The sequence below is a fragment of the Neolamprologus brichardi genome, chromosome 22, assembly GCF_056152115.1.
Source record: "Neolamprologus brichardi isolate AB-2024 chromosome 22, ASM5615211v1, whole genome shotgun sequence".
Classification (NCBI taxonomy): Eukaryota; Metazoa; Chordata; class Actinopteri; order Cichliformes; family Cichlidae; genus Neolamprologus; species Neolamprologus brichardi.
In genome coordinates this window covers 25,033,830-25,058,986 of record NC_142124.1, presented here as the reverse complement: position 1 = coordinate 25,058,986, position 25,157 = coordinate 25,033,830, and the positions used below count along the sequence as shown (strand labels likewise).

Below are 25,157 nucleotides of genomic sequence, written 5' to 3'. Positions count from 1 at the left end.
CCTCTACTCTGATGACTGCACCTCAGGAGAACCATCTGTGAAACTCCTGATCCAGAACAATGACAAGTACACATGCAGACAGGAGGTGATGCAGTCAGAGCCTGGAGCTGAACCCACTGAAGCCTGTGAAGATGACAGTAGACCTTTTGGAGAGAGTCTATAAACTACAAACTATTTTTAGTTTTCTTTGCTCTTTTTTTCCATTTTCTGTGTCCTCCTGCAAGTCTTTTGGCCTTTTTTCAATCAGCCATTTCCTCCTCTCGTCAGACTCCAGCTCTGTCTCTGTGGGGCTGTCTTCTTCCTACAGCCTTGTGAAGAACAGGTTCAAAGTATTTGAATTTTGGACTGATGTACTGCAGTTGAGTAGAACTACTTACTTACATTTCTCCGCTCTTACTCTCAGTAAATCCACCAGAATAATAGATTAAAATGTTCTTATACACAATAGAAAATTCAAGCAAAACATTAATGGAATAATGCAACATGATACCAGCTCTAGAGTTAAAAAAAAAAAAAACCCCACACACACTGGGCTGAACATAAGACCCTCCACAGAATGTCACATCACCCTCAACTCTTTGTTTCTAGTATATTTTTGTTTGTTTTTCAAAGAGAAACTTCCTTTTTAAACTTTAGCTAATTGATCATGCTTTTTAAGTTAATGAATAATAATGACTGAAGGCAGCTCAGGTCTGAAACCACCAGCTATAGGAGTTTGGTGCCCTGTGGATAGATACCGGTTAGGATGGAGACTCAGCAAGGCTCAGGGAGGGGCAGCTATCTGCTGCAACCAGATGGGGTGAGGGGTTGTTACTGAATGGCATGTTTATTTCTGTTGTAACTTACAATTGCTTTTCAGCAATAAAGCTATGTTGTATCCTGGAACTCTGGCAGTTTTTACCTTCAGGTTTAGATTTGGCCAGTCATCAAAGTCACCAAACAGTCATGTTTCTTACCATCACTGACTAGCTTTACTCTGTCTGCCTCTACTTTACAAAGCCATCTAACCACGATTAACCCTGACTTTGGCAGAAGTCGCCTCTCTTTATGCAGCACCCCCTGGTGATGAATAAACAAAGAGGATTGGCTTTCATGTGTTACTTTTTAGGCTCAAATCCGTTTGATGCTTGGAGGCTCACAGTGACATGAATTAATAACTCCTCCGAAATGCATTAGACCAGGGGTGTGCAACTCGGATGATCTGATATCGTCACAACAATGTGGTTGATCCTGGAACAACAGGATCAACCACATTGTTGTGACGATATTCTTTGGCGCGCCAAGCCATTCGTGCATTTATGAAATTCCAATGTTGCAAGGACAATATCAATTCTGCTTAGTGTTTATCAAAGTTTATTAAAGGGTTAGGGTTTTACGGCGGTTTTTCCCGAAGTCGCAAAAGTATGACGTCACAACATTCTGATTAGTCACTTGCAATGTTGATCCTGGAACAACATTTTGTGGCTGTGTCCCATTTCAGGGTCTGCACGCTTGAAGTACGCATTTTAAGTGCGGTTACGTCACCGCCACGCGACGACGGCTGTCCCAATTCGAAGTGTACTTGAAATGCATACTCCAAATGCGCCGTCGATTTCCCCAAATATCAAGCGTGGTCCGGTGCACGCTTCGTGGTCCCATATATCCCACAATTCATAATTCTTAATTTTGCCGCAAAATACGGCAGAAGGGAGCGGCCGAAAAGTGAACTGTCAAAAGTAAGTACTGAATATGACGTCACTTATTCATGTGCGAATGTTTAATAATGAAGAACATTACAACATTGCTGTTGGCCACATGTCGGCAAAGTTATGTGACACTAGTGATGTTTGTACTTTCAGCATTAACTTGGTTTTAAAGCCTCTACTTCTAAATATACATATAGTCGACCTTAATCTTACAGAGAATCTGATGATTTTATGGATAATTAAAGTCAGTCATATATCCACAAACACAACAAGCTGAAAGTCAGTGATATAGATTATATATATATATATATATATATATATATATATATATATATATATATATATATATCATAATAATCTGACAATACTATAATATTGGCCATATTATATTTACATTACCATAGTGAGATGACTTTAGTCTCATGAACAACATTAACTAATTATTATTTACTAGCTACTCTTAAATGACTGTTCAGTACAGAAATTAAGCCCAACAATCATGTTTTACAGTCCTGTGGTCTCAGCCTCAGATACTCAACTAATCAAAGTGATGTCATGACAAAAATGAATGACCAACAAAACAATTTTCTCCTTCATTTCTGTCAAACAAAGCTGTATGTAACGTGTCTCACGGTTAGTATCATGGTTGCTAGGCAACCTGAACAGCGCGACGAAGCATATACCGTCCCATTTCACAAGCCTCTCACTTCCGCACTTCTCGTACTTATAGTACGCACCGTACGTAGTACGTAGTGCGCGTACTTCAAGCGTGCAGACCCTGAAATGGGACACAGCCGAAGTTCTCCAGAGGCCTGTAATGAACTAATCATTTGATTCAGGTGTGTTGACCTGCAGGACACTGGCCCTTGAAGCCTGGAGTTGGACACCCCTGCGTTAGACCAAAAGAGGCTTTATTGAAAATTTAAGGAGCAGAAAGTACAGATATTTGCTTAAAATATATATGGAGTAAAAGTAAAAAGTATTCAGAAAAAACCCTCAATACTCAATTAAATTACAGATATTTTTAAAATTCTACTTAAGTACAGAAAGGAAATATTTGCACTTCTGTATACTGTATATTTCCCACCCCTGTCCTTGTTGCTAGGATGCTGTCTTTTTCACAGCGTTGCTAGGAAACAACAAACTGAACCGAGTTTGTTTCCTGTTTACAGAGCGAAATTGAGATTACTGTAACGGACGATTGGAGCTGGCTCTTCGGTGAGTTCTCGGTGTTTTAGCGGCAGTATGGAGATCGTTCATGTTTACTCGAAGCTCCGCAGCGAGTTCGGCCGTCAGTGTCTGTTTTCGGATCGGCCTGCTGAGCTGCTGCTGGATCTCCCCCCGGACCCGAGCCTGACCCTCAGCTTCATCCAGAAGAGCCCCCGGGACCAGGCGGTGCAGGCATGTTGGGAGACGTCAGAGCACCAGGTGAGCCTCATCCCAGCGACACATGACCTGCAGCCACACGCGTGGAAACCAGCTTTAGCTCATTTTTACCTACTGTCTCATGTGTGCGTTTGATTTCCAAGCGAAGCCGTAACACTTAAAGTTTAATAAATATAGTTTAATAATAAAAAAGTTGATTTCTGAGGGAGCTGTGCTTTTGACTACTGGTGCTGTACAGCAGGTCAGAGCTTTGAACTCCTCCAGTACTTTATTATCCATGTATCCAGTTTGAACATTCAGAGCGCTTCCTGCTACAAGTGTCTGCCTCGTAGTCACGCATTCATGTAAGCACTACTTTATAGCTATTCATGCACATTAAATAAAGGGCATGATCAATTCACTTACACACTCACTCTCCAGCGATGCATCGACTCAGGGTTCAGAATCTTGCCCAAGGGTACTTTGACAGGAGTAGGACTGGAGGAGTGACATAGAAAAATCACTATAATATTAGTGAAGATATGTTTTTCTTCACTTTTATCAAGTGCATTTGAGGGGGGGTTGGAGCTATTTGTTAAAATGTTGCTTAATGTTTTGTTTTGTTCTTGTTGTTTGTCTTTGCAAGACAGCCAGGACGAACTGTAGGGTTGTTTTCTATAAGCAACAAGCATGCACTGAGGTGGGCCTTTGGGTTGTTTTGGGTTTTTTTTTTACCAGTGCACGAGCAGCAGCAGGAAACAAAACTTTAAAAAAGTCACTTATTACTTCATTCCAAAAAGTTTGAATAGAGGTACAAGACCACAATATGTTACCGTGATCTGCCAGAACTTCTCAGTCCCAGTTTGTTATGTGGCCCCTTGGGAGAATTAATTTCCTGCCCATCACAGACTGTGAGCACGATGCTGATGGTTTCCTCTCATTTTCTACTGCAGTGTTTCTTTGTAGGTTGTAAAAATGGAGATGTTCTATTTTTCTGAAAACATCTCAGGCTATTGATGAGTTTTAGAAATTATTTATTAATTGTGGACACTGTCAGATTATCCTTCTTTACACAGAGAAATGTGAATAGTCTAGAGTTATCTTGTTAGTTTTGGGCTATTATGGAACAGTTAGAGTGCTCCAACCACTCTTGAGAATAACTAAAATGAGTGTTACGAGTGCGAGACTGCAGTAACTGATCACCTACACACATCTTGAACTGGATTGCCAGATGGGTTGAAATTATATACACAGTAAATGGACTGGTTCTTATATACACAATATGTCTCATTCACCGATTCATAAAAGCACCTTTTTTTTAATCTAACATCTAAAGATGTTCACATGCAATGAATACACCAGAAAGCAATTCAGGGTTAAGTATCTTGCCCAAGAGCTGCAGCCTGGAGTAGCCTGGGATTGAACAACCAATCTTCTGATTAGTGACCTGCTTTACCTACTGGGCAACAGTACACCATGTGAATTGCCTGTCTGTGTGAAGCTCAGGTGTTACTTGTTGTTTTCAGGTGAACACAGAGCGCTTTGAGACCGGAAGCTGTGGAATAAACCACATGGAGGGGGGGTGGCCCAAAGACATCAATCCTGCTGAGATGGAACAAACGATCCGTGTAAGAAAGAAGGTGGAAAAGGATGAGAGCTACATCAACAGTGTTCTGCAGCTGGGCAGCGTAAGTTTCAAATGAATCACAGCAGTCTACCGCAGTCTTAGTATTATGCACGTTGGTTGGATGGATGTTTGGGATGATGCATGTTGGTTGGGTAAATGAATGTTGGCGGGCCAGTTGCTGGCTATATGGATGTTTAGGTTAATGCATGTTGGTTGGCTGGATCAATATTGAATGGATGCATGTTGTTTATGGATGTTGTGTAGCCCATAGTAACAAACAGATAAAAGTAGAAACCTTCCGTTGGAATTATTACTCAAGTGGTAAATGCCTTTAACTTTTTCCTGTTCAGTTACACAGGTTGGGCGATATGTAAAAATTTTCCAACTATGATCAGTCCAATAACTGATGATAGGTGATATATTCGCATAGCCACAGACTTTTTGTTAGGCAGAGCAAAGAAATCATACATGGACTGATCTGCGCTTACCAATAAACTCCTCAACATGCACTCAAATCAGTTGTCGGTTGAAAAGCTTTTCCCACGGAATTGTTCAAATTTTCTTCTCCTTCTAAACATTGCTGGAAATTCCTATTTGGCTTATGAGCGCCACTGGTGTTTGGACTTGGATTTATATCCACCTGTAATGTGATTGTCGTTTTTGTCCAAAGGACAGATTAGTGACAGGAAAAGGGCACTTCAGGGGGCCAATCAAATTTCAGCTTGGGTCAGTGCCTCTGTGGCCCTACCCCTAGAACCGTCCCTGGGTCTAGAACATATTGAATTTAATTTTTTCCTGGGCATGGACCTTCTTCCCAGTTTTCCTTAATTAGTTCCAACACTTCCTGGGACTTCCTGCCAAACAGCAACTCAAAGGGAGAAAATCCTGTGGAGCCCTGGGGCAGTCTGTACAATCTGAACAACAGATGGTCTAACCTGGGATCCCAATTGCTTTCATCCTTGTGATCAAAGAGTCTGAAACAGCGCTTGCGCCACACTCTTGCAGAAATGGTCAGTGCTTTGGGATATTGCATTGCATAATCCACCAGAACTAATACAAAGCAATACCCACATGAACTCTACTGAAATGGTTTGACGGGGTCCATGCCAATGTGCTCAAATGAAACCTTCATTAATAGTAAGGTGCAAAGATGCTCTCAGAATGGCTGGCTGGTTTACCAGCAGATATTCCGGGCAGGAAGTTTTTTCATATCCCATGTAACCAGCCATTGGTTTGTAATGAGTAGAGTTGGATGTCTCAAGACCACTTTTACGTGGTCTTGTCTTTGTCTCGACGGACTTTAGTCTTGGTCTTGTCTTTGTCTCGACGGACTTTAGTCTTGGTCTTGTCTTTGTCTCGACGGACTTTAGTCTTGGTCTTGTCTTTGTCTCGACGGACTTTAGTCTTGGTCTTGTCTTGGTCTCGGATCCCTCGGTCTTGTCTTGGTCTCGCTGTCTCGGTCTTGCTGTCTCAGATCGACATAGTGGTCGGGAGATTTGGAGTCAACAGTATCCATGACACACAACGTAACATTCGATAATGTGTCACGCGCAAAAGCATCAGCTCTAAGAGCTGTGCTTAGAGAGTGCTTTGTAGTGAATCAGAAGAGTCTACTCCCATTGAGCGAGAGCCGGCTCCTCACTTAATTTCCTTTAGCTGCTCAGCTCTCACACAGTGGCTTAGCTATGCTCCAATCCCTCCATATTGTGGCCAATCACATGCGAGGATATAGGATAATATCATTATGTGAAAAACAGAGAGGGTGAGAGACGCGACAGTCAAGTGGAGCGTGTGCCTGTCCTCTCAGTAAGTGAGTGAGACAGTAGACAGTGGTGAGGAGGGCTGTGTACGAGTGCGTCGCAAAAACACATAAATATGCCTGACAACCGTAAACGAAGCAGCATCTGGCTGCAGTTTAAAGACTTTTTTTGTCTCGGTCTCGTCTCGACTTTGTCTTGGTCTTGACTCGGTCTGTCTTGTTCTTGTCTTGGTCTCGATACCCTCTGGTCTTGGTATTGTCTTGGTCTTGGTTTAGGCAGTCTTGACTACAAGTCTAGTAATGAGCCACCTGGAAAATAATTTCCCACCAGCTTTTTGGCACCATCAACTGGGAGTGTGCTTGCTCTGTGCAAGCCTTACAATTCAGTTGGTATAATCTATCCCTGATAATCACAAAATAAAATGTTAGTGCTTTGTCAGGACGCACCATTAATTTATATCACTTGGTCAAAATCTGAGCGTAGAGTATCGTCATGGGACTTCTCTGGTGAAAATTCTTCTATGGAGCAAATTACAGGCCCAGCTGTTTCCTCCTTCCAATGGTCAGTGTTGGATGACCTCGTGTCACCACTGAGCGCAGCACAGACATCATGCACCAACCTGTTCCCAAAATTAAGGTGTGCCTTACGAAGAAGCCATTCGCAGCCTTTAGTGTATATATTTTGCCCCTTTGTTTAATTTCCACTGGTCTTTGGCCAGTGTTATAGAAAGTTTGAGGCTCACGCACCGACATCAGTGGACCCACTCCGCTGTTCCTGCCGGGAGCCCCTTCACAAATTGTTGCAGTACATGGAGGTTCGCAGCTCTCGTCTCCTGGTCCCAGCTTGCTACTGAAGTAGGTGGGGCATGATTAGAAAGTGACTGCCAGCCATGCTGGCCAGTCTTCCCCAGAACTGTCCCCTGAACCCACAGCCTCACCCCTGGATTTTGCCTTGCACAGCAGAAGAGTACATAACAGACTGTGACATTTGGGATTTGATTAGCTGAATGTCTGTGTATGATGATACAAACCAATAAACCAATCAGTGAGTGTTTCTGGCTCATTCTATGATCTCATTCTAATGGTATCATTTTGTCCAGGTCATGGAGCACTGCATCAGACAGAACAATGCTGTGGACATCTATCAGGAGTGTTTCGAGGATGAGGAGGTGGTGGAGGAAATTCAGGAGCCACCATCAGCCAAGACCGTCAATATCTTCAGGTATGGCTGACACAAGGGTTACATTTTCACTCTAGTGACTGATTCCAATAAGAGAAGTAATAAAAATTAATGACAGTCATATTTTTTTTTAATGAAAATCATAAAATTATAATATTTCATAACTCTGTAACAATCAATAATCATATGCCCGAAACTCGTGAAAATATGGTGATGGAATAGGCTGGTGAATAGGATGTTTGAAATAGAAATTAAAATGATGGAATAATAATTCATAATGGTGGGCCACCTGGTGTGTGTGTGTGTGTGTGTGTGTGTGTGTGTGTGTGTGTGTGTGTGTGTGTGTGTGTGTGTGTGTGTGTGTGTGTGTGTGTGTAACCATAATAGAAAGGTGATGGGGGTGGGCTGGAGGCTGCATTCCCTACTATTTTTTATTTTTTTTATTCTTAAAACTCTGTAATTTTAAAACTGTGTATATACTATATATTCTGTGTATTTATTATCTCATTCTTATTTCCTGTTTATGCCCTGTCCTTATTTTCAACGTCATGCTGCTCTGTTGTATGTTAATTGCCCCTTGGGGATAAATAAAGTCTCACTGATTCTGATTTATTTGTGTTTGTTTAATTCAAAAAAGGAAAATCATAATCAAAGTCATTGGTAAAGGGTTGGGCCACCTCTATTTTAAATGGCTTTATTGGTGGAGCAGGGAAGAGCCCCAGCTTGGGGTTGGCACCGTGAGTCAGAGAGAATTTAATCTTTGCTCACACTGGCTGATGTGTGAAGACACACCTGACTCTCTTGGGGGGTCCTTGATCCGATACAATCACCTCGTGTTGTGGTGGAGCGTGTGTAAGTCTGACTTTGATTCTGATTTTCCAAACACAAATAAAACAATGCTTTCAGCGGAGCATGCAGCCTCCAGCTCCCGCCTTCCTCAGAGCTCTCTATTGTTCCAAAAATGCCCTTTTTATTGTGATATAACACATCCCCCCCCCCCCCCCCAACACACACACACAGCCCCCCAATAAACTGTTGTCTAAATAGGTGGCCCTGTTTTGTCAAAAGCTAAACCTTTTTGTTTAAAATGACAACAGCCCACCAATATGAAATATTATTCCGTAACTTTAATTTCTATCTCAAACATCCTATTCATCAGCCTTTTCCATCGCCATATTTTCATGATCAGATTTTTGGGCATTTCATAATTGATTATTCCTGAGTGATCAGATGTCATAATTTTATGATTTTCATAAAAATTATGACTGTCATTAACTTTGCTATTTCTCTTATTATGTGCTCAGTTATAAATCACTGGGTTGACATAAGGTACATAATATCCCTCCTGATGTGCCCTCTTGCAGTGTCTGGGGTATCTGGGGAAGTAGCTGAAAACAAAATGAATCTTAACTAAAAGAGAAAAAAGACAAAACCTAGAAGATAATTGCTAAACAAATGTCAAAAATGTTAAATGAAAGCAAATACACTCCTCTCCACAGAGCATGAGTAAATCATCAAAACTTATACAGCCACCACACTGCAAAGGGACGCCAACACTGGAGCTTTCGTAAACACAAAGTTTCATTTCATCTATATGCTGATGATTGCCAGCTTTATTTTCCTTTCAGTCAGTTTGATAGCTCCCCAACTCCCTTTTAATAGGGGTTGGACTGGGCACTCTGACACGCCTGCAACTAGTACAGAATGCTGCGGCACGGTTTTTATCTGGTAAAAGGAAATTTGAGCACATTACTCCGGTTCTGCCCTCCCTGCACAGGCTTCCAATTGAATTTAGGATTCATTTGAAAGTTCTTTTATTGGTTTTTAAATCTTTAAATGGTCTGGCACCTGCATATTTGTCTGATTTGCTCAAGCCCTATGTCCCCACTCGTTCGCTCCGGTCAGCTAAGCAGCTGTTGCTCTCAGTCCCCAAATCACGGCTGAAACTGAGAGGAGACCGAGCGTTCTCTATCGTGGCTGCTAAGCTTTGGAATAATCTTCCTCTTCATATTAAGCAGTCGACATCAGTGCTGGTTTTTAAATCCAGATTGAAAACACATTTTTATTCACTGGCTTTTGACTCAGTGGTTGACTGACCTGTATTTACTTATATTTTATTGTTTTCGCTATGTTTATTATTTTATCGTATTTATTATTCTTATGGTATCTATTATGTTTGTATTGTTCAGCCTTGTGTGTTTTTAAAGTGCTATATAAATAAACGATGATGATGATGATGATGATGATGAGCTCTGCTGTCCCAGCCTAAATGCAGAGGACAAACAGCTGCACACAAAGGCAGGAGAGAGATCAAAAACATGCACTGGGTCAAAATCACAGCATGTCATGCTAGGCCTATAACCCACACACACCTTGTCTGATCCTTGGCCAATCAGCAGTCCGGTTGGTAATTGTTGTACTTTCTGTGTCCTCAGAGATCCTAATGAGATCAAACGTACTGTCACCAGCCTGTCCTGGCAACCTGATGGGGGCAGGAAGCTGGCGGTCGCCTACTCATGCCTTGAGTTCCAGAAATCATCCAAAGACATAAGCCTAGACTCCTACATCTGGGACATTGGTGGGTCAGAGAGGCCACAAATTGACTTAACACCACATCAGGATCAATATGTTCACTGCACAATGTTTTCTGTTTCAGAAAACCCGAACAGGCCAGAGATGATGCTGAAGCCAGCGTCTCCACTTGTCTGTCTGGACTACAACCCCAAAGACTCCCACACTCTGGTGGGGGGAAGCTATAACGGACAGATTGGTGGGTTCAGGTCTACACATAGTCAGAGAGGTGAGCTTCTCTCTGTCACCAGGTTTATTTACCTACACGTGTGTTTTGTTTAGCGTTCTGGGATACCCGGAAAGGGAATCAGCCAGTGGAGTTTTCTTCTTTGGAGCACAGCCACAGAGACCCAGTGTACAAGATCATATGGCTGCAGTCCAAGACTGGAACTGATGCCTTCTCTGCCTCCACCGATGGACAGGTAGACTGATAGATGGTTTGGCAAACCCTTTGAAACCCTTTAAAATAACCCTTTATCTGTCTGTCTGTCAGGTTTTGTGGTGGGATGTCCGCAAGCTAGCTGAGCCCACAGAGTGTCTAGTCCTGGACCCAAGCCGGGAGGGGAACCTGGACCAAGCTTTAGGGGCTATATCTCTGGAGTTTGAGCCCACCATGGTGAGAGCTGTTTCCGTTTTAAGTATTTAACAGTTCTCTACTAATGTGGCTTCAACTTCATCATTCTTACTGAATGCGTTTGGTTCTGTTTGGTAAGCTCCAACAGTGGACTTGTGGGTATCCCCACTGCTGCCTGCTGCCTTTCACACTGGATATCTTCATTCTGGTAGTTCGGTTTCAGTGATGGCGCTATGTGTAGGGTGATCCTAGATACATCCAGTCTGGATCACTCCACTTCCTGCACCATGATAACATTTAAAATGATGTGAGGAATCCTATTATCATTTAAACAAAGAGGAAGATCTGTTCGCTGATTATAGAAAATGTTCTGATACATAGATAGTTGCATCCATTCAGGGTTGGACAGTGGGATGTGTTCACTCTGTGGATAGTTACTGATTCAAAGTTGAACTTCGAAGCAGACTAAAGTCGTGAGTAAAAACAGCTGAAGCCATAATGGCTGTACAGCAGACAATTTATAGCAGTGAGGTGGATCAAGTTTACCTGAGCACTCACTCCTTTTGTATAGTCAGTTTCACTTTCTTATTCTGGACAAAATCCAAGAGTACAGAAGAACAGGCAGTAGAAACAGCTTGGGTTCAGCAGCATCACTCTGTAGAACAAACCACAGCTTTGATATCCTACATGATGCTGTGTGGAGCTTCAGTGTGGTGTGTTATGTTCATCTGCTGTCTGTGTTTGTTTGGAAACTATGCATGTGAGGATTGGTACCTAATCTACTACATTTCATTTCATTTATTTATTTATTTCACACTTGGTACAACAATTCAAACAAACCAACCACACTTTCTATCAAAAAGCACTACAACCATGTGTGAAAAGGAGCAGGAAGAAGAAAATATTTTTATTAAACTCTGCCCCCTATCTACAATCCAATTTATATTACAAGTGGGCACCAAAAATCAGGGAACAAACTAACATTAACATTTATCTCCGGTCCTAACCCAAACCAAACAACAAATTTACAATCAGAATATACCACTCCACATAGTAACAAGGAGAAAAATACAATTAAAATAAATAAAACAAAAAATTATAATGGATCCTTTTTCAATTAACTCCAATTTTATTCACATTCTTCATATTGAGTTATGGTTTTAAGCATGTAACACTACAGATCAGGTCTGCAGTAGATGGGTTTCTTTCAGGATTTTCTTTGTTCAGTCATGAACTGCCAATATAGATAAACTTGCAATTCAGTTTCAATTATATAGAGCCAAATCACAACAACTGTTGCCTTAAAGCACTTTCCTTGAAGATTGTGGGCCAACATGGTTTAATTTTTCTTCAACTCAGACTCCGAGATATTCCAAATCATTCCTTTTAATTGCTCAGTTAAGAAATCTTTAGTAGAATCTGCTACTGTAGGAAAATGTTTTGTAGCACTGTGCTGTCATACTTTTATTAGCTCAGTTCAATTCAGCTTTATTTTTATGGAGCTAATTAACAACATTTGATTTTAATCAACCTGCTGTATAGTGTTGGATACATTATGGCACAGAGACGCTGCAGGAAACATGGTGGTGGAAGTATAACTCCCAATACTAAAACCTCTTTAAATAATTACTTTGAGAAAGTAGATGATAAGCTCCTGAAAGAGGAACTGTGATGGACAGCTCAGCGTCAGATAGGCTGGTTTGAACATGTGCAGAGGAGGGAGAGTAAAAAATCTGGACAAAGGATGAAGAAGATGGAGCTGCCAGGCAGGAGGAAAATAGAAAGACCTCAGAGGAGGTTCATGGATGTAGTGATTGAGAACACACACAGGGTTGGTGTGACAGACAAGGATGCTGGGATAGGAAGACATGCAGGTGACCTGCCGTGGAGACCCCTAAAGGGTGCAGCTGGAAGAAGAATAGTAGGCAAACATTTCAGAATTTTTAAAACCATATTTGCCTGGTGACTTCAAAACATGCAGGTTTTATGTCCTGGTGACCATTTAAATAAAAGTTAATTTCAATAATGCCCAAATAGTTGCCCAGAGCAATAAAGAGTTGTCTGTGAAGTTGTGAGAGCTGCTTCTTTAAGACAGTGTATAGCATGTCCTAGAGGCTCATTGTTGTCTCACAATGTTTTGTCCTAAAGTGAGCCTCCCAGGATCATGGCTTCACCAGTTTTAGGTGTTTCAGTCTCTGTCATTGATGTCTCTGCAGCCAACTAAGTTCATGGTGGGGACGGAGCAGGGCCTGGTCATCTCCTGTAACAGGAAGGCGAAGACCCCAGCTGAGAAGATTGTCTGTACATACGACAGCCACCACGGACCCATCTACGCCCTGCAGAGAAACCCTTTCTTCCCCAAAAACTTCCTCACTGTCGGGGACTGGACGGCTCGCATTTGGTCTGAGGACATCAAAGAGTCATCCATCATGTGGACCAAGTAGGAATCAGTGATTGCAAACCTCTGATAATAATTCAAAACAAACTTCCCCAAAAGTTGATTCTGTTCATCTGGACGTAGAGTTTTCAGTGGGAGAAATGTTTCGTCACTTGGATGTCACAATGATGCCATAAAGTTTCACAAAATAATATGCAACAAAGCATTAATGCATCATTGATGCATTGTTGCTCTTTGATCTTTTCTTATGACCTCCAGGTCTTCCTTCCAGATGGTCATCCTGCTCAGACTCAGCTATATCTTTCTCTTTGTCTCTTTGATACACAGGTATCAGATGTCGTACCTGACAGATGCCTGCTGGAGTCCAGTCAGACCTTCTGTCTTCTTCACAGTGAAGATGGATGGCGTGCTGGATGTGTGGGACATCCTGTTCAAACAGAGCGACCCCACGCTGAGTCTGAAGGTGCTCCGGCGTGTCCTACAGCTGGCTGATGTTGCCGTTTCTTGCTGTTTCTGATGTTAGTGTGTGTTTTGGGCTCCAGGTGTGTGACAAATCTCTGTACAGCCTCAGTGTTCAGGACAACGGGCGCTTGGTGGCCTGTGGCTCTCAGCTGGGTGAGGCCACGCTGCTGGAGATCTGCTCTGGGCTGTCGAACCTGCAGAAGAATGAAAAGAGTCTGCTGGCTGCTGTAAGGAGACACAATGACAAACTGACCTGAGGTCTTCTGACTGCATGACGAGCAGCTGTGTTTCTCAACACTTCTACAGATGTTTGAGCGGGAGTCTAAGCGCGAGAAGATCCTGGAGGCACGGCAGAGGGAGGTCCGTCTAAAGGAGAGGAGTCGCTCGGAGCAGAGCAGAGAAGAGGAGGCGGGCCGTGAGGAGGGAGAGGAGGACCCCAAGCAACTGATTGCTAGAGCTGAAAGTGATTTCTACAGCCTGGTGGAGGCAGAGGTGAAGAGGAGGGAGAAGAAGGACGAGGTGATGAAGGTTAGAAGGAAGAAGAAGAGTTTTTCATTTGGTTCCTTTAACTCTGTTCTGACTGCTTTTTGGTCATTTGTTTTCCAGGAAAAAGATATCTGTGAAGAGAAAGATGAAGAACAAAGAGGAACATCAGAATGAAGGAAAACATGTTTCTTTTTTAAAGTTAGCAACTGTTTTCAAGCAGATTCTGTCACCGTTTTACATTTAGTTCAGTAAATGGTGATCTGTTTAATGAGCACTTTGTAAGTAAGTAAAGTTTATTTATTAAGTGCTTTTCATAGACAGGTAGTCACAAAGCGCTGCACACAAAGATTAAAATAAACAGTACGATAAATAGCAAAATGCACAATATACACAATATAGAGTTTAAATGTAAATTAAAAATATAAAAATGTAAAAAGCATTGGGTGTGTTGGACTGTTTTATACCAGTATTGATAATATTTTGCCTGTCTTCTGTGTTCATGGGGTGTCTAAATTTCCATGAAATGAAGTCTCAGATTTTAAATAATTAACTTAGTGGTGCTGTTGAAGCTTATCAGAGTGAGAACAGTCCACATGTAGTCATGAAAACCATCTCATACCCAGTGCTGTGGACACCCTGAGACTTGGATATGTCTCAGCTTTGGCAGGTGGAGAATCATCTTGTTATGTTTACAAGTTCTGATCCTATACGCAACTTCCTGCAGATCATTATCACATTCAGTCTTTTTATATCTGACTGCACTTCGTTTCTTATTCCAGAATTTACTTTGGGTTCCTATATAAACCAGCTGCTGGATGGGCAGTTTCTTTGTAAAAGCCACATTAATTTAAACACAAGCTGCAGTTTCATAAAGGATCTTAGCTGCTGAGAACACTAAAGGGTTATCAACAATGAATGAATATCAAGGATCAGATTAAGCTGAATACTTTAACCAGATTAAATCTTCAATTTTCATCATCCTGCAGGGCAGCCGGCTGGCCGGCAATGTCACCATGTTTGAGACTGAAGTGGTTTCCATCCCTCCACCCATCCATCCATCAGTTCTCTTCTGCTTTTCCTGGACCAGCTATCACAGGGCAAGGCAGGGTTAACCCTGGGTAGATCACCAATCTGACACAGAACTAAGTGGCGTAGGAGCTTCAAATTGATACCGTAGGTGTATGGTATCAAATGGCATGGTATGGTGTCCTCTTGGACAAGTTCAAATCTCAATGACCACGACCTCAAGGTCAAGTTTTCTGACAGTCTTGTGACTGTGATAACTTGGGAACGAGGTGACATGTGCTCTGATAAATAATAGGACAGTAAGCCAGAAATGGATTTATAGATAAAGTGATACCAATGAACCATCATGCGTAAGGCCAGTGAGGACCAGCCAGAGAATATAAAGTACAGTGGTGATTCGAGCCAGTTATAAATCTTAATGCCCCTTGATAGACAGACTCCAACAGATGAAGAGAGTGAGCAGAGGCATTCATTTAATTATGTCACCGTAATCCAGGAGAGGCAAAAAAAAAAAAGCGGCAGCAACGGTAAAAGAGAAACATGATCCGTTTCTGAAAAAGAGCACGAACTTCGGCCTCAGTTTCTTTAATATATGGTCAATGTGTGACTTAATGAAAAGATTGGAATCAAAAGTCAAAAGCTTTTTATAGATCAATAAAAACAGGTGGCTTCATAGACGCCATTCAAAAGTTTTAAGGAAGCAGTTACAGTACTGTGCAGTTTCCCAAAATCAGATTGGAAAGGAGATAAAATACTATTTTCATCCAGATAGCTTTTAAGTTAATTATTTACCAGCCTGTCAAGAACCTTAGTTAAGATAGGGAGTTTGAAATTTTACCTGTAATTATTAACTATTGAAGAATTACCACCTTTCAGTAGGGTAAGTTTGGTAAGATCCAACAGTGGACTTGTGGGTATCCCCACTGCTGCCTGCTGCCTTTCACACTGCATATCTTCATTCTGGTAGTTTGGTTTCAGTGATGGAGCTATATGTAGGGTGATCCTAGATACATCCAGTCCGGATCACTCCACTTCCTGCACCATGATAACATTTAAAATGTGAGGAATCCTATTATCATTTAAACAAAGAGGAAGATCTGTTCGCTGATTATAGAAAATGTTCTGAAACAAAACAGCTGAAGCCAGAATGGCTGTACAGCAGACAGTTTACAGCAGTGAGGTGGATCAAGTTTACCTGAGCACTCACTCCTTTTGTATAGTCAGTTTCACTTTCTTATTCTGGACAAAATCCCAGAGTACCGGGAGGAGCCCCCCAAGTAGTCCTGGGACACGCTGGAGAAATGAAACCTATTGGCTGGCGTAGGAACAACTCAACATTTCCGTAGATAAGTTGGAGGAGGCAGTGACAAAGAAGTCAAATCCTTCCTGCTGCTGCCCCTGTGACCCGAATTCAGATAAGCAGAAGAAAATAGCCCGATGTTTTATTGTGTTGTTATTTTAAATTTGAACTTTTATTGACCTTGTTGTCATGAATTTTTTAAACAGCATGCATCATTCACAATGCATGGCACAAAAATGGATTGCATTTATATAGCGCTTTTCTTGGCACCCAAAGCACTTTACAATTCCACTATTCATTCACTCTCAAATTCACACACTGGTACAGGCAGACCACAGCTGTAGCCACAGCTGCCCTGGGGCAGACTGACAGAAGCGAGGCTGCCATATCGCGCCATCGGCCCCTCTGGCCAACACCAGGAGGCGGTAGGTGAAGTGTCTTGCTCATCTGTAACGAGCATCCCAAGTCCCTGAACCACAGTCGCCCTAGCACCACACCTTTCAGCCACAGTTTATTAGTTTTTCAGTTATTAATTTGGCTTATTTTAATAATATGCCCACATCTTGAGTAGTAACATGTTTTCGTATTATATTGGTTTATTTTCAGTATATTTCTTTGTTGTTGACTATTTGGAATACAACCTGTAATGTTGATAATGGATCATGAGAGGTACTGCACAGCATCATGATTCATTATTGAAGAATGTGATAAATAAATGCTTTGGTTTAGCGTTTTTGAGATTAAACAGTTCTCAGATTTAATTTATCTGAGTGTTTCTTAATTTTAGACTAGTCAGCTAGCATGTTTCCTGTTTATTTTTTATTTCTTTATTTTTAAACTAAAATTCGAATAAGCACGGTTATATAAGATAATATCGACACACCTATGCATTTCCATGAAGTGGAGTTAACAACCTTCTTTTCCTGTGAGGTCTTTAATCTGTCAGACCTATGATGAACTCACAGAAATGGACAACTCTCCAAATGGAGGATCTGGAACATGGAGAGTGGAATACGGAAACAAATCTAAACAGTTTACCTAGAACAACAGAATTTGAGATACCAGAGAAGGTGAAACTAGCATCACACCCAGCTGTTGCTTCTACAATAACAAAGTGTGGAGGGAGGACTTGACATTTGTTGTTGTTTCAGGTTATTTTACAGAGTAACATGAAAATTAAGTATTAACAAATTACTTTTTCCTGGGAGTAATTAAGTACCGTACTGCAGATTGATTGCAATGTGTTGGTGATATGCCTGCATTTCTAAATTAGACAGCAATTATTTGCAAACCTTCATGAATCAGCCTTCCAACAGGAAATCTCTGTCTTAAAAATGGTCGTCACAACTTCTTGCAGTTGATCACTGACAGCAAAAAAAAAAAAAGTACTAAATGAAATCCACGGGAAACACCTAGTTTGCATGCTGTAACCTAGAAGTATGCTTTTGTTTGACCCAACATCCTGAAAATGCTGCATGTCCCCAGTTGGAATCACGGTAACTTTCTCCTTCTAGTTCACTATCACTTCCTGTAACAGCACATCCACAATAAGCCATGCTACATGCATAAGTCCACTATTTTAAGATTAACTACACTACAACTATTAAAGCAAATCGTGATAGTTGACAAATAATATCAGTCCTATTCTCCAAACCCAAGGTGATATATGGAGCAAATACAGCACACCAAAGAACAAATCAAACGGTACTAAACAAATACACATTTTTGTCACTCTGCAGCAGTATGAATAAAATGAAATAAATCACTGTAGCTGCTCCTTTCAGACAACTCCTGTTTGTAAACTCAAGAAGACAGGACAGTTGGTGTGTTGCATCAGTGACCTCACTTCAGTTATTTTTGTAGTTTAGTGTATTTGTCATTCACAGAAAGTTCCATTTGTCAAAGATCCTTGCATGCACTGAACAACTGAGAAACATAACTATTATTGACTTACTAAACTTGATAATGATATACAAGTAGTAAAGTTTATGCCTAAATATAAACAGTTACTGCTGTACCCATGCACCCATTTCAGTGTTCTGGGTGTTAATTATGCATGTGAATACAGCTGGCTAATTCAATTTAAATTCTCAAAACAAACTTCAAGATGACTGTAACAGAACACGTGTTCAGAGAATCTGATGCAGGCAATCACATCTGAATGTCAATCTGCCTTTTGAATTAATGATGCAAGTCTGCAAACTCAAGAAAAGAATATCAATGTACCAGTTCAGGAACTGATATGAAGCATTTTTGCCAAGGCAATTTCACTGGTCACTGAAATTTAACAAGGAAAACATTGCATCATTGTTCATCGTGATTCACCCACTCTCTTGAAATAGTAATAAGACTTCATTTCTTAACCAAAAACCCTCTTTCAGGTTTTCCAAAGTCCTGTATGCCACACAGTTAGGAAGCCATACAAACACCAGTGCCATCAAGCACCAGTAATGCCTAACATTCAATGCAATTATCACATTGTTGTTCAGACTGCCAGTTGGGTAAAATGAAATAACATGTCAAATTAGGCACATAATGGAAGTACAAGTGCATGCCCATATTTAAACTTCTTAATCAATCAAAAGAAATAAAAAGTAAGTGAACTCAGTGACAACAATAGTGTCCTTTGCTCTACACGTTTGCACTTAAAAACAACACACCGATTTAAAGGCATGATTCAGAATAGAGGGCTCTTTACTGCAAATTACGAAGAGACAACTAAGTAGTGAGGGAATTTCTTACTACAAACTCTCCGTCCCAAGAGACAGCAGCCATAATCTAAAGGTTCTCAGATCTTTTTAACGTTATGAACCTAGGGCTGTGCGATATGACCAAAATCACATATCCCATAACGATATAAATCACAAAAATTTAACATTTTCTGTAAATTCTGTGAATCTCGGCTAGCAGAAGTGTGTCCAGCTGGGCGTCATATACCTGGAGTCCAGTGTTTTAACCGATGCCTGAAACTACACATTTTTAGACCTAAGTTGCAACGCCCACCGTTTTCTTTGTGAGTATTTATTACACGGCGTGCTGCGGGGAAAAGCCTGTTCTAACGTTTGAGTCTAAGGTTTATTTTTTAGCACCTGACGGCTCTTTTTTGCTTCTCATCCGTAAACACTCTGCATACTCTTTCATGTGTTTTCATATCATCATCTGATATATATCGTTATATCGAACAGCCCTATACGAACCTTTAGAGGATAGGAACACCTATGTGAGTTACATATAAATGGAAAAACAAACAAACATCCCCACAGCAGTCTATTAACATTGGGGAGCTTTCACAGTACTGTACATTAATGAATTTTTGGTTTAAGCGAACACAAATGACAAGCTTTTGCTGACCAGCAAACAGTTTTCCACTTTGCCTCAGTTTTTTTTAAATGCCATGACAAAAAAGATGCTAAAGCATTAGCAGCTCTGCTAGCTAAACAGCTGAACCAGTCAAACACAGGAGAACAAGTTTTCACTTCATTTCAAAAGGGAGAGACAGTATAACACTTATTAAACTGTCAAAGCTTCCCATCCAATAAATAAATACATAAAACAGGCAGCGTACACAATAGCAGCTGAGGGCAATGCCAGCTCCATAGTATACAGCTGGATGCTTCACACTTGGTATTGCTTGCCCTTGTAAAGGCAGGATGTGTGAAATGGGTGCCATGTCTTTGTTGATACATATGCCAACATGTTTGTCATGAGAAGACATCACAATACTGAAAAATAAAGTAAAGCTTTTTACTGGCTGTTTTAGAAGTTTGGACAGGGGAGACAGAGATGCTTTTATTGCTTTTATAACTTTGAATGAATCTAATTGGTTTAATTTATCACTCTGTCCAGTTTCACTACATTTAAAAGTACAGTTTAGTGACTTTGATGATGATGATGCACCGAACATGTGCTCAGGAATCAAACTTGGAGTGAGAACATTGTAAACTGCTGTCCTAATATGACATATGTGCACACATCAAAAGGGACTTATTTCACAAGACCTCACTTCTTCCTGGTACTTTTAATATCACACTGCTGACGGGAGTAAAGGCAATCAAAGGGAGGGCACCAAAACTCCACCCGACAGCGCTCTGAGCCCAAAAAGTTACAAAGTAAATATGAAATGGTATTTTAGTGCAGCAGAAAGCACTGCTGAAGAACTCGGCTTACAAGGTCACTTTCTTCAGGGAGAAAATACCCGCTCACTTCTTGTGATACAACAACAAAGTAGTAATTACATCACACGGCTTTTCTGCCCTTTGATGTGTGTAAAGCTGTAGACTGACATTTTTTTTCCAGCAGAGCTGTTTCTAAGAAGGCTTGTCCCAGCAACACCCTAGGCAGAGCTGCAGAAGTCCCTTTGCTAACATTTAATATTTTATACTGTGAGTCTGCTTCATCTTGTTCCCACCTCATCTCCCTTATTCTCCCTCCCACCATCCATTCTCATAGTAGCCAACCAGGGATTACGCTGGCCTCTTTTGTGTGGCCAGTGAAGAGTCTGGCTTGCACAGCTTCATCTCCTGGCTGCTGCCGCAGGATTTCTGGTCAGAGCACAATGTTGCACTCCGGCCAAGAAAAAGCTGGCTTTGTTGTGTATCGCATACTATTAAAACTCGTGGTATTACGCTGCAATCACCAGGGGACAGGTTGGCTGCGTCTAGATTTTTTTTTTAAAGGCAGGGCATGAACCACGCAGGTTTTCAATTCTGCAATGAAACATTAGTGCGTTCTGCTTAATTTTAAGTTTCCTCCTGACTGTTTTTTGTGAGCTGACCTTGATCAGACAGGAAATCCAGCATGGCCTGCAGCAGGAAGGACAGGTGGCGCACAGACAGGGCCGGGTTACCCATGCGACGGGAGGCGTAAACCAGTTCATGCAGGAGGCGCATCTGTACAGCAGCCCAGCCTCTGTGGGTACCTGGGGGAGAGGGAGAGAGATGACAAAATAAAAGTCAGATTTACAAGGCTGACAAAGCTCATTGCTGACATCTAATGTTATGCAGATATCAAATCAGATTAGTCCACATGCATCGGAGACATATTCTGCCTGACGCAGATCAGCTAAATCTTTGTTGTCCCATGTCATACATTCACATTATCATCTCCCATATTGTTTTCAAATTGTATTGAGATCTTTATGCTGATATCTGTCTGCATGGTGTTGAGTTTTATTATACTGATGCTAATTCGTTAATCTTTATCTTTTAACACATTTCCCACCCTGTCTGTATAAGCTCTTTGTAAACATATTCTATAAGATCTCTCCCTGTTACTCAATAAAAGCTGTTTTTCAATCTTTGGATGATCAGCTTTAAACACAAAAGGTAAATGTCATAAAGTCAGCTAGAGTTAGGTCATAACACTGAATCATTTTGTCGGAATAATATCAAACATATCTTGTTATCATATTCCTGTTGAAATTAAGGATTTCACTGGCTATAACTCAATCAATTCATTTTCTCCCGTTGTCCAACTCGGGATTGTGGTTTGGATGGAGGAGTATACCAGGAGGACAGTACACCCCGGACTGGTCGGCAGTCTATCAAAGGGTGAACACATAAAGACAGAAAAACCACATTCAGACTTGGGGCCACTTTAGAATCACCTATTAACCTAATATGCATGTCTTTGGACAATGCACATGTTTTTTGTTTCTAACGCATTAAATCTTAATTTCCCCCTCAAATTTTTCCACCTGCTAAGAGGTACCATGATGAAGAGATAATCAGGGTTATTCACTTCAAGAAAAATTCAAAGTCACAGGAAACAAAAGACCAAAAAGCAAGAAATATTCAATGATTTATTTTATTTTTTTTAATTGTCAAGCAATGTTTTAGGGGTTGTGTCGTGGATGAGAAGGAGGACCCAAACGCTGGACTCACAGGTAGGTAGGTGAAGGTTGGTGTTTTATTATCGATGGAGTGAACAAACAGAACAGAGGAAGGAAATGGCTGGCTGGCTGGCTGGCTGGCTGGCTGGCTGGCTGGCTGGCTGGACGGCTGGACGGCTGGACGGCTGGCTGGACGGCTGGCTGGACGGCTGGCTGGACGGCTGGCTGACTGGAATGGGAAGAGGACTGAACATAATGCACACAGACTAAGGCTTAAATACATGACTAACAATGATAACGATTGGAGACAGGTGAGTGAACAGCTGAACGTAATGAACTAATGATAAATGGGAAGAGGACTGAACATAATGCACACAGACTAAGGCTAACACAATAAAACAGGAAGTGGAACAGGCAGTAGATAAACGGTGAACGTGAACTGAAAATACTTACACTATGTTAGAAATATTTTTTTAAGTTCTTTTTTCATAAACCCGTAAAGGCTCGTTTTGGGTAACAATCAGAAAGACAGAGAAAAACATGCCTGTGTGTGTGTGTATGTACAGTGGAGCATCTACCAGTCAGTCAGCAACTGGGGAAGCACAAGAACAACTACGCCAACATCTTTTTTTTTTTTTTTTTTTTCTTCGCCTGTCCCATTTGGTTCTTTAGCCGTCAGAATTGTTGTCTGAAGACCAACAAGGATACCCAATGGATTTATTTTGCCAAATGGATCATCATGGCATTGCTATATTGGTCCATTTGATCGACCTTTGTTTTTATTATTTATTTTATTTTATTTTCAGTTGTTACAGACGGGACAGACATGAGTGAGGGATAGGAAAGGGAGAAAGAAAGAGGAAGGAAAAGAAAAACAGAAGGGGAGAGGGACAGTGAGAAAGGGGGGAAAAAAATATCTCCTGGATCACCTGTTGAGAGAAAAAGAATAGAAAACAAGCAAAAAAAAAACAAAGCAAAGCAACATACTAAACACAACACCATCGCATTAATCTAGCTAAGTGTAAACAGCAGTAAATACTAAATATTGAATGTTGTTGTGCAGCACGCAGGACAGACAGCGCACAATGTGCTTTGAAGTAGCAGCCAAGAAAGGTGTGATTTAAGTCTACTACACCAACATCTGACAACCAATCATCCAAACAAACTTTAACTCAGCGTTACACTTCCTCGCGTCCCAGAAATACACCTGGCAAGTTTCAAGCAGATTAGTCAGTTGTCGAGATACATGAGGAACAGATGGTCACGCTGACCTACTGAGATGTCTGGAATAATTAGTAATTAGCACTCATTTTGAGCCAAATTCCTCCAACTCTGATCTGATCACAAACGTCTTGTACAAGCACAAAATTAGCTTAAACTAATTCGCTGAGGCCATCAATTCAAAGTATTCATGTGTAAACTTTGGCTTGCTAACTTAGCTGCCGGTGTTTTGTTTCTGCAGAGCACCACAGGACATCTTAATAGCATTCTATCTTGACACCAACAGTTACATAAGGCCCTCAGCCCCCCACGAGATGCCCTGCTCCACTCCCAGCTGTCTACTGTTGACTCACTGAGTGGGAAAGAAAAACTAGAGGGTAGATGCACTGGAGAGGCTGTGGGGGCCAGAGGGAAGGAAGGAGGATATTTGGTAAACACTCTGATGTTTCCTCGGCTTAAATACCACTTCCAGTAACATCAAATCGTGCCCATGACGCTTTTCACTTATCAGCGTTTTTCTACCATGGCTGTTATTCATCCTGACTTCTTCTGCCATCTGAAAAAACTGCAAATGCCATTCCTTCATAAGGGATTTTTTTTTTCTGTCATGAAAACTGCACCCACTAAGCAGTCTAAAAATAGCTGACTTCCACCTGTCTGCCAAAAAACGCGCTTATCTGGAGGACAGTAATCCAAAGGACACATTGGATTTTCTGAGCATGTCGCTCTCGCTCAAACACGAAAAACGTGTTCATTTGTGGTATTTTCAGTGCTGAACTGGAGGTGTCTGGCAATCCAATTAACACACCACCAAGATAATGAGTGTGGTGCCACGGCCAAGCAGTCACACTGACTCAAAAGGCACTGTACTCTCAAGCTGCCTCAGATCTACCGTGTAGGGTGATGAGATGGCACATAGAGCCATTGTTCTCCTCAATTATAAGCATCCAAATTATTACAAACAGAGAGAACTCCAAAAATTCATTCAACAGAATGACAACAGAGCAGCGAGAGGACAAAAGATGACAGAAAAATGCAGTGTCCCCATTACTGCCAGCAGAAAGGCGTGGTGAGAAAGGGCATATGAACCACTTACAAAGCCATTTGCTCCACTGTGTCTCTGGGCACAGCAGCCTTATTGCAATGCACTATTGATCCCCATTTTCTTTCTCTTTTGAACTTGCAACTCTACTGTATTGCCTTATAAACTCTCATCTGATCCCTTCTGCTAAAAGGCTTACTTCCATCATTTCCTACTTTCCCATCAGCCTTGTGGGAATTGGTACGTCAGCTGGGAGAGTATAGCTAGAATATGTAACGGTACTTCAACAAATCCGGCATCCAATCTGTGTGTTCAGCCGTCAGCCATTGCAGCAGTGGCAAATCATCTTGAGGTGGTGATATCTACTCAAAGTTATGCGAGACCAGAGCGTCATCAAACGTACTAACAAAGACACTTATGTTATGTTATGAATAGCCAAATTATTGCATGTTACATTTTAAGCAATGCCACTTTTAGTTACCAGAATTGCTGAACTTGCCCTTTCCACCGTGTTTGTGCTATCGGTGGTTTTAGGAGGATTTTGATGAAACAGTCTTTGATGAAATTATCTGATAAATAATATAGCCTGCAGCGTGATAGGGCTAATCCAAAACGTTCTAATACACGTCAC

At 41.3% G+C, this 25,157-nt stretch overlaps 1 protein-coding gene across 1 annotated transcript; it reads left to right on the top strand.

Annotated features, from left to right (window-relative positions):
• The first annotated feature begins 2,785 nt into the window (after positions 1-2,785).
• Positions 2,786-14,281, top strand: dnai2b (dynein, axonemal, intermediate chain 2b). The gene is made up of 12 exons (XM_006795234.3): positions 2,786-3,113; positions 4,577-4,738; positions 7,537-7,658; positions 10,052-10,194; positions 10,273-10,386; positions 10,470-10,609; positions 10,681-10,803; positions 12,978-13,201; positions 13,487-13,622; positions 13,702-13,848; positions 13,928-14,149; positions 14,228-14,281. Exons 1-12 carry the CDS (start codon positions 2,931-2,933, stop codon positions 14,279-14,281), a joined length of 1,770 nt encoding a protein of 589 aa, XP_006795297.2. The 5' UTR covers positions 2,786-2,930.
• The last annotated feature ends 10,876 nt before the right edge of the window (positions 14,282-25,157 follow it).

What these genes read in the sequence shown, in the direction of transcription:
- dnai2b (XM_006795234.3), top strand. Translation starts at nt 2,931, where the DNA reads ATGGAGATCGTTCATGTTTACTCGAAGCTCCGCAGCGAGTTCGGCCGT. An exon ending in TGGAGTTTGAGCCCACCATG is followed by an intron (nt 10,804 to 12,977) that starts GTGAGAGCTGTT and finishes ATGTCTCTGCAG; the next exon opens with CCAACTAAGTTCATGGTGGG. An exon ending in TCATCCATCATGTGGACCAA is followed by an intron (nt 13,202 to 13,486) that starts GTAGGAATCAGT and finishes TTTGATACACAG; the next exon opens with GTATCAGATGTCGTACCTGA.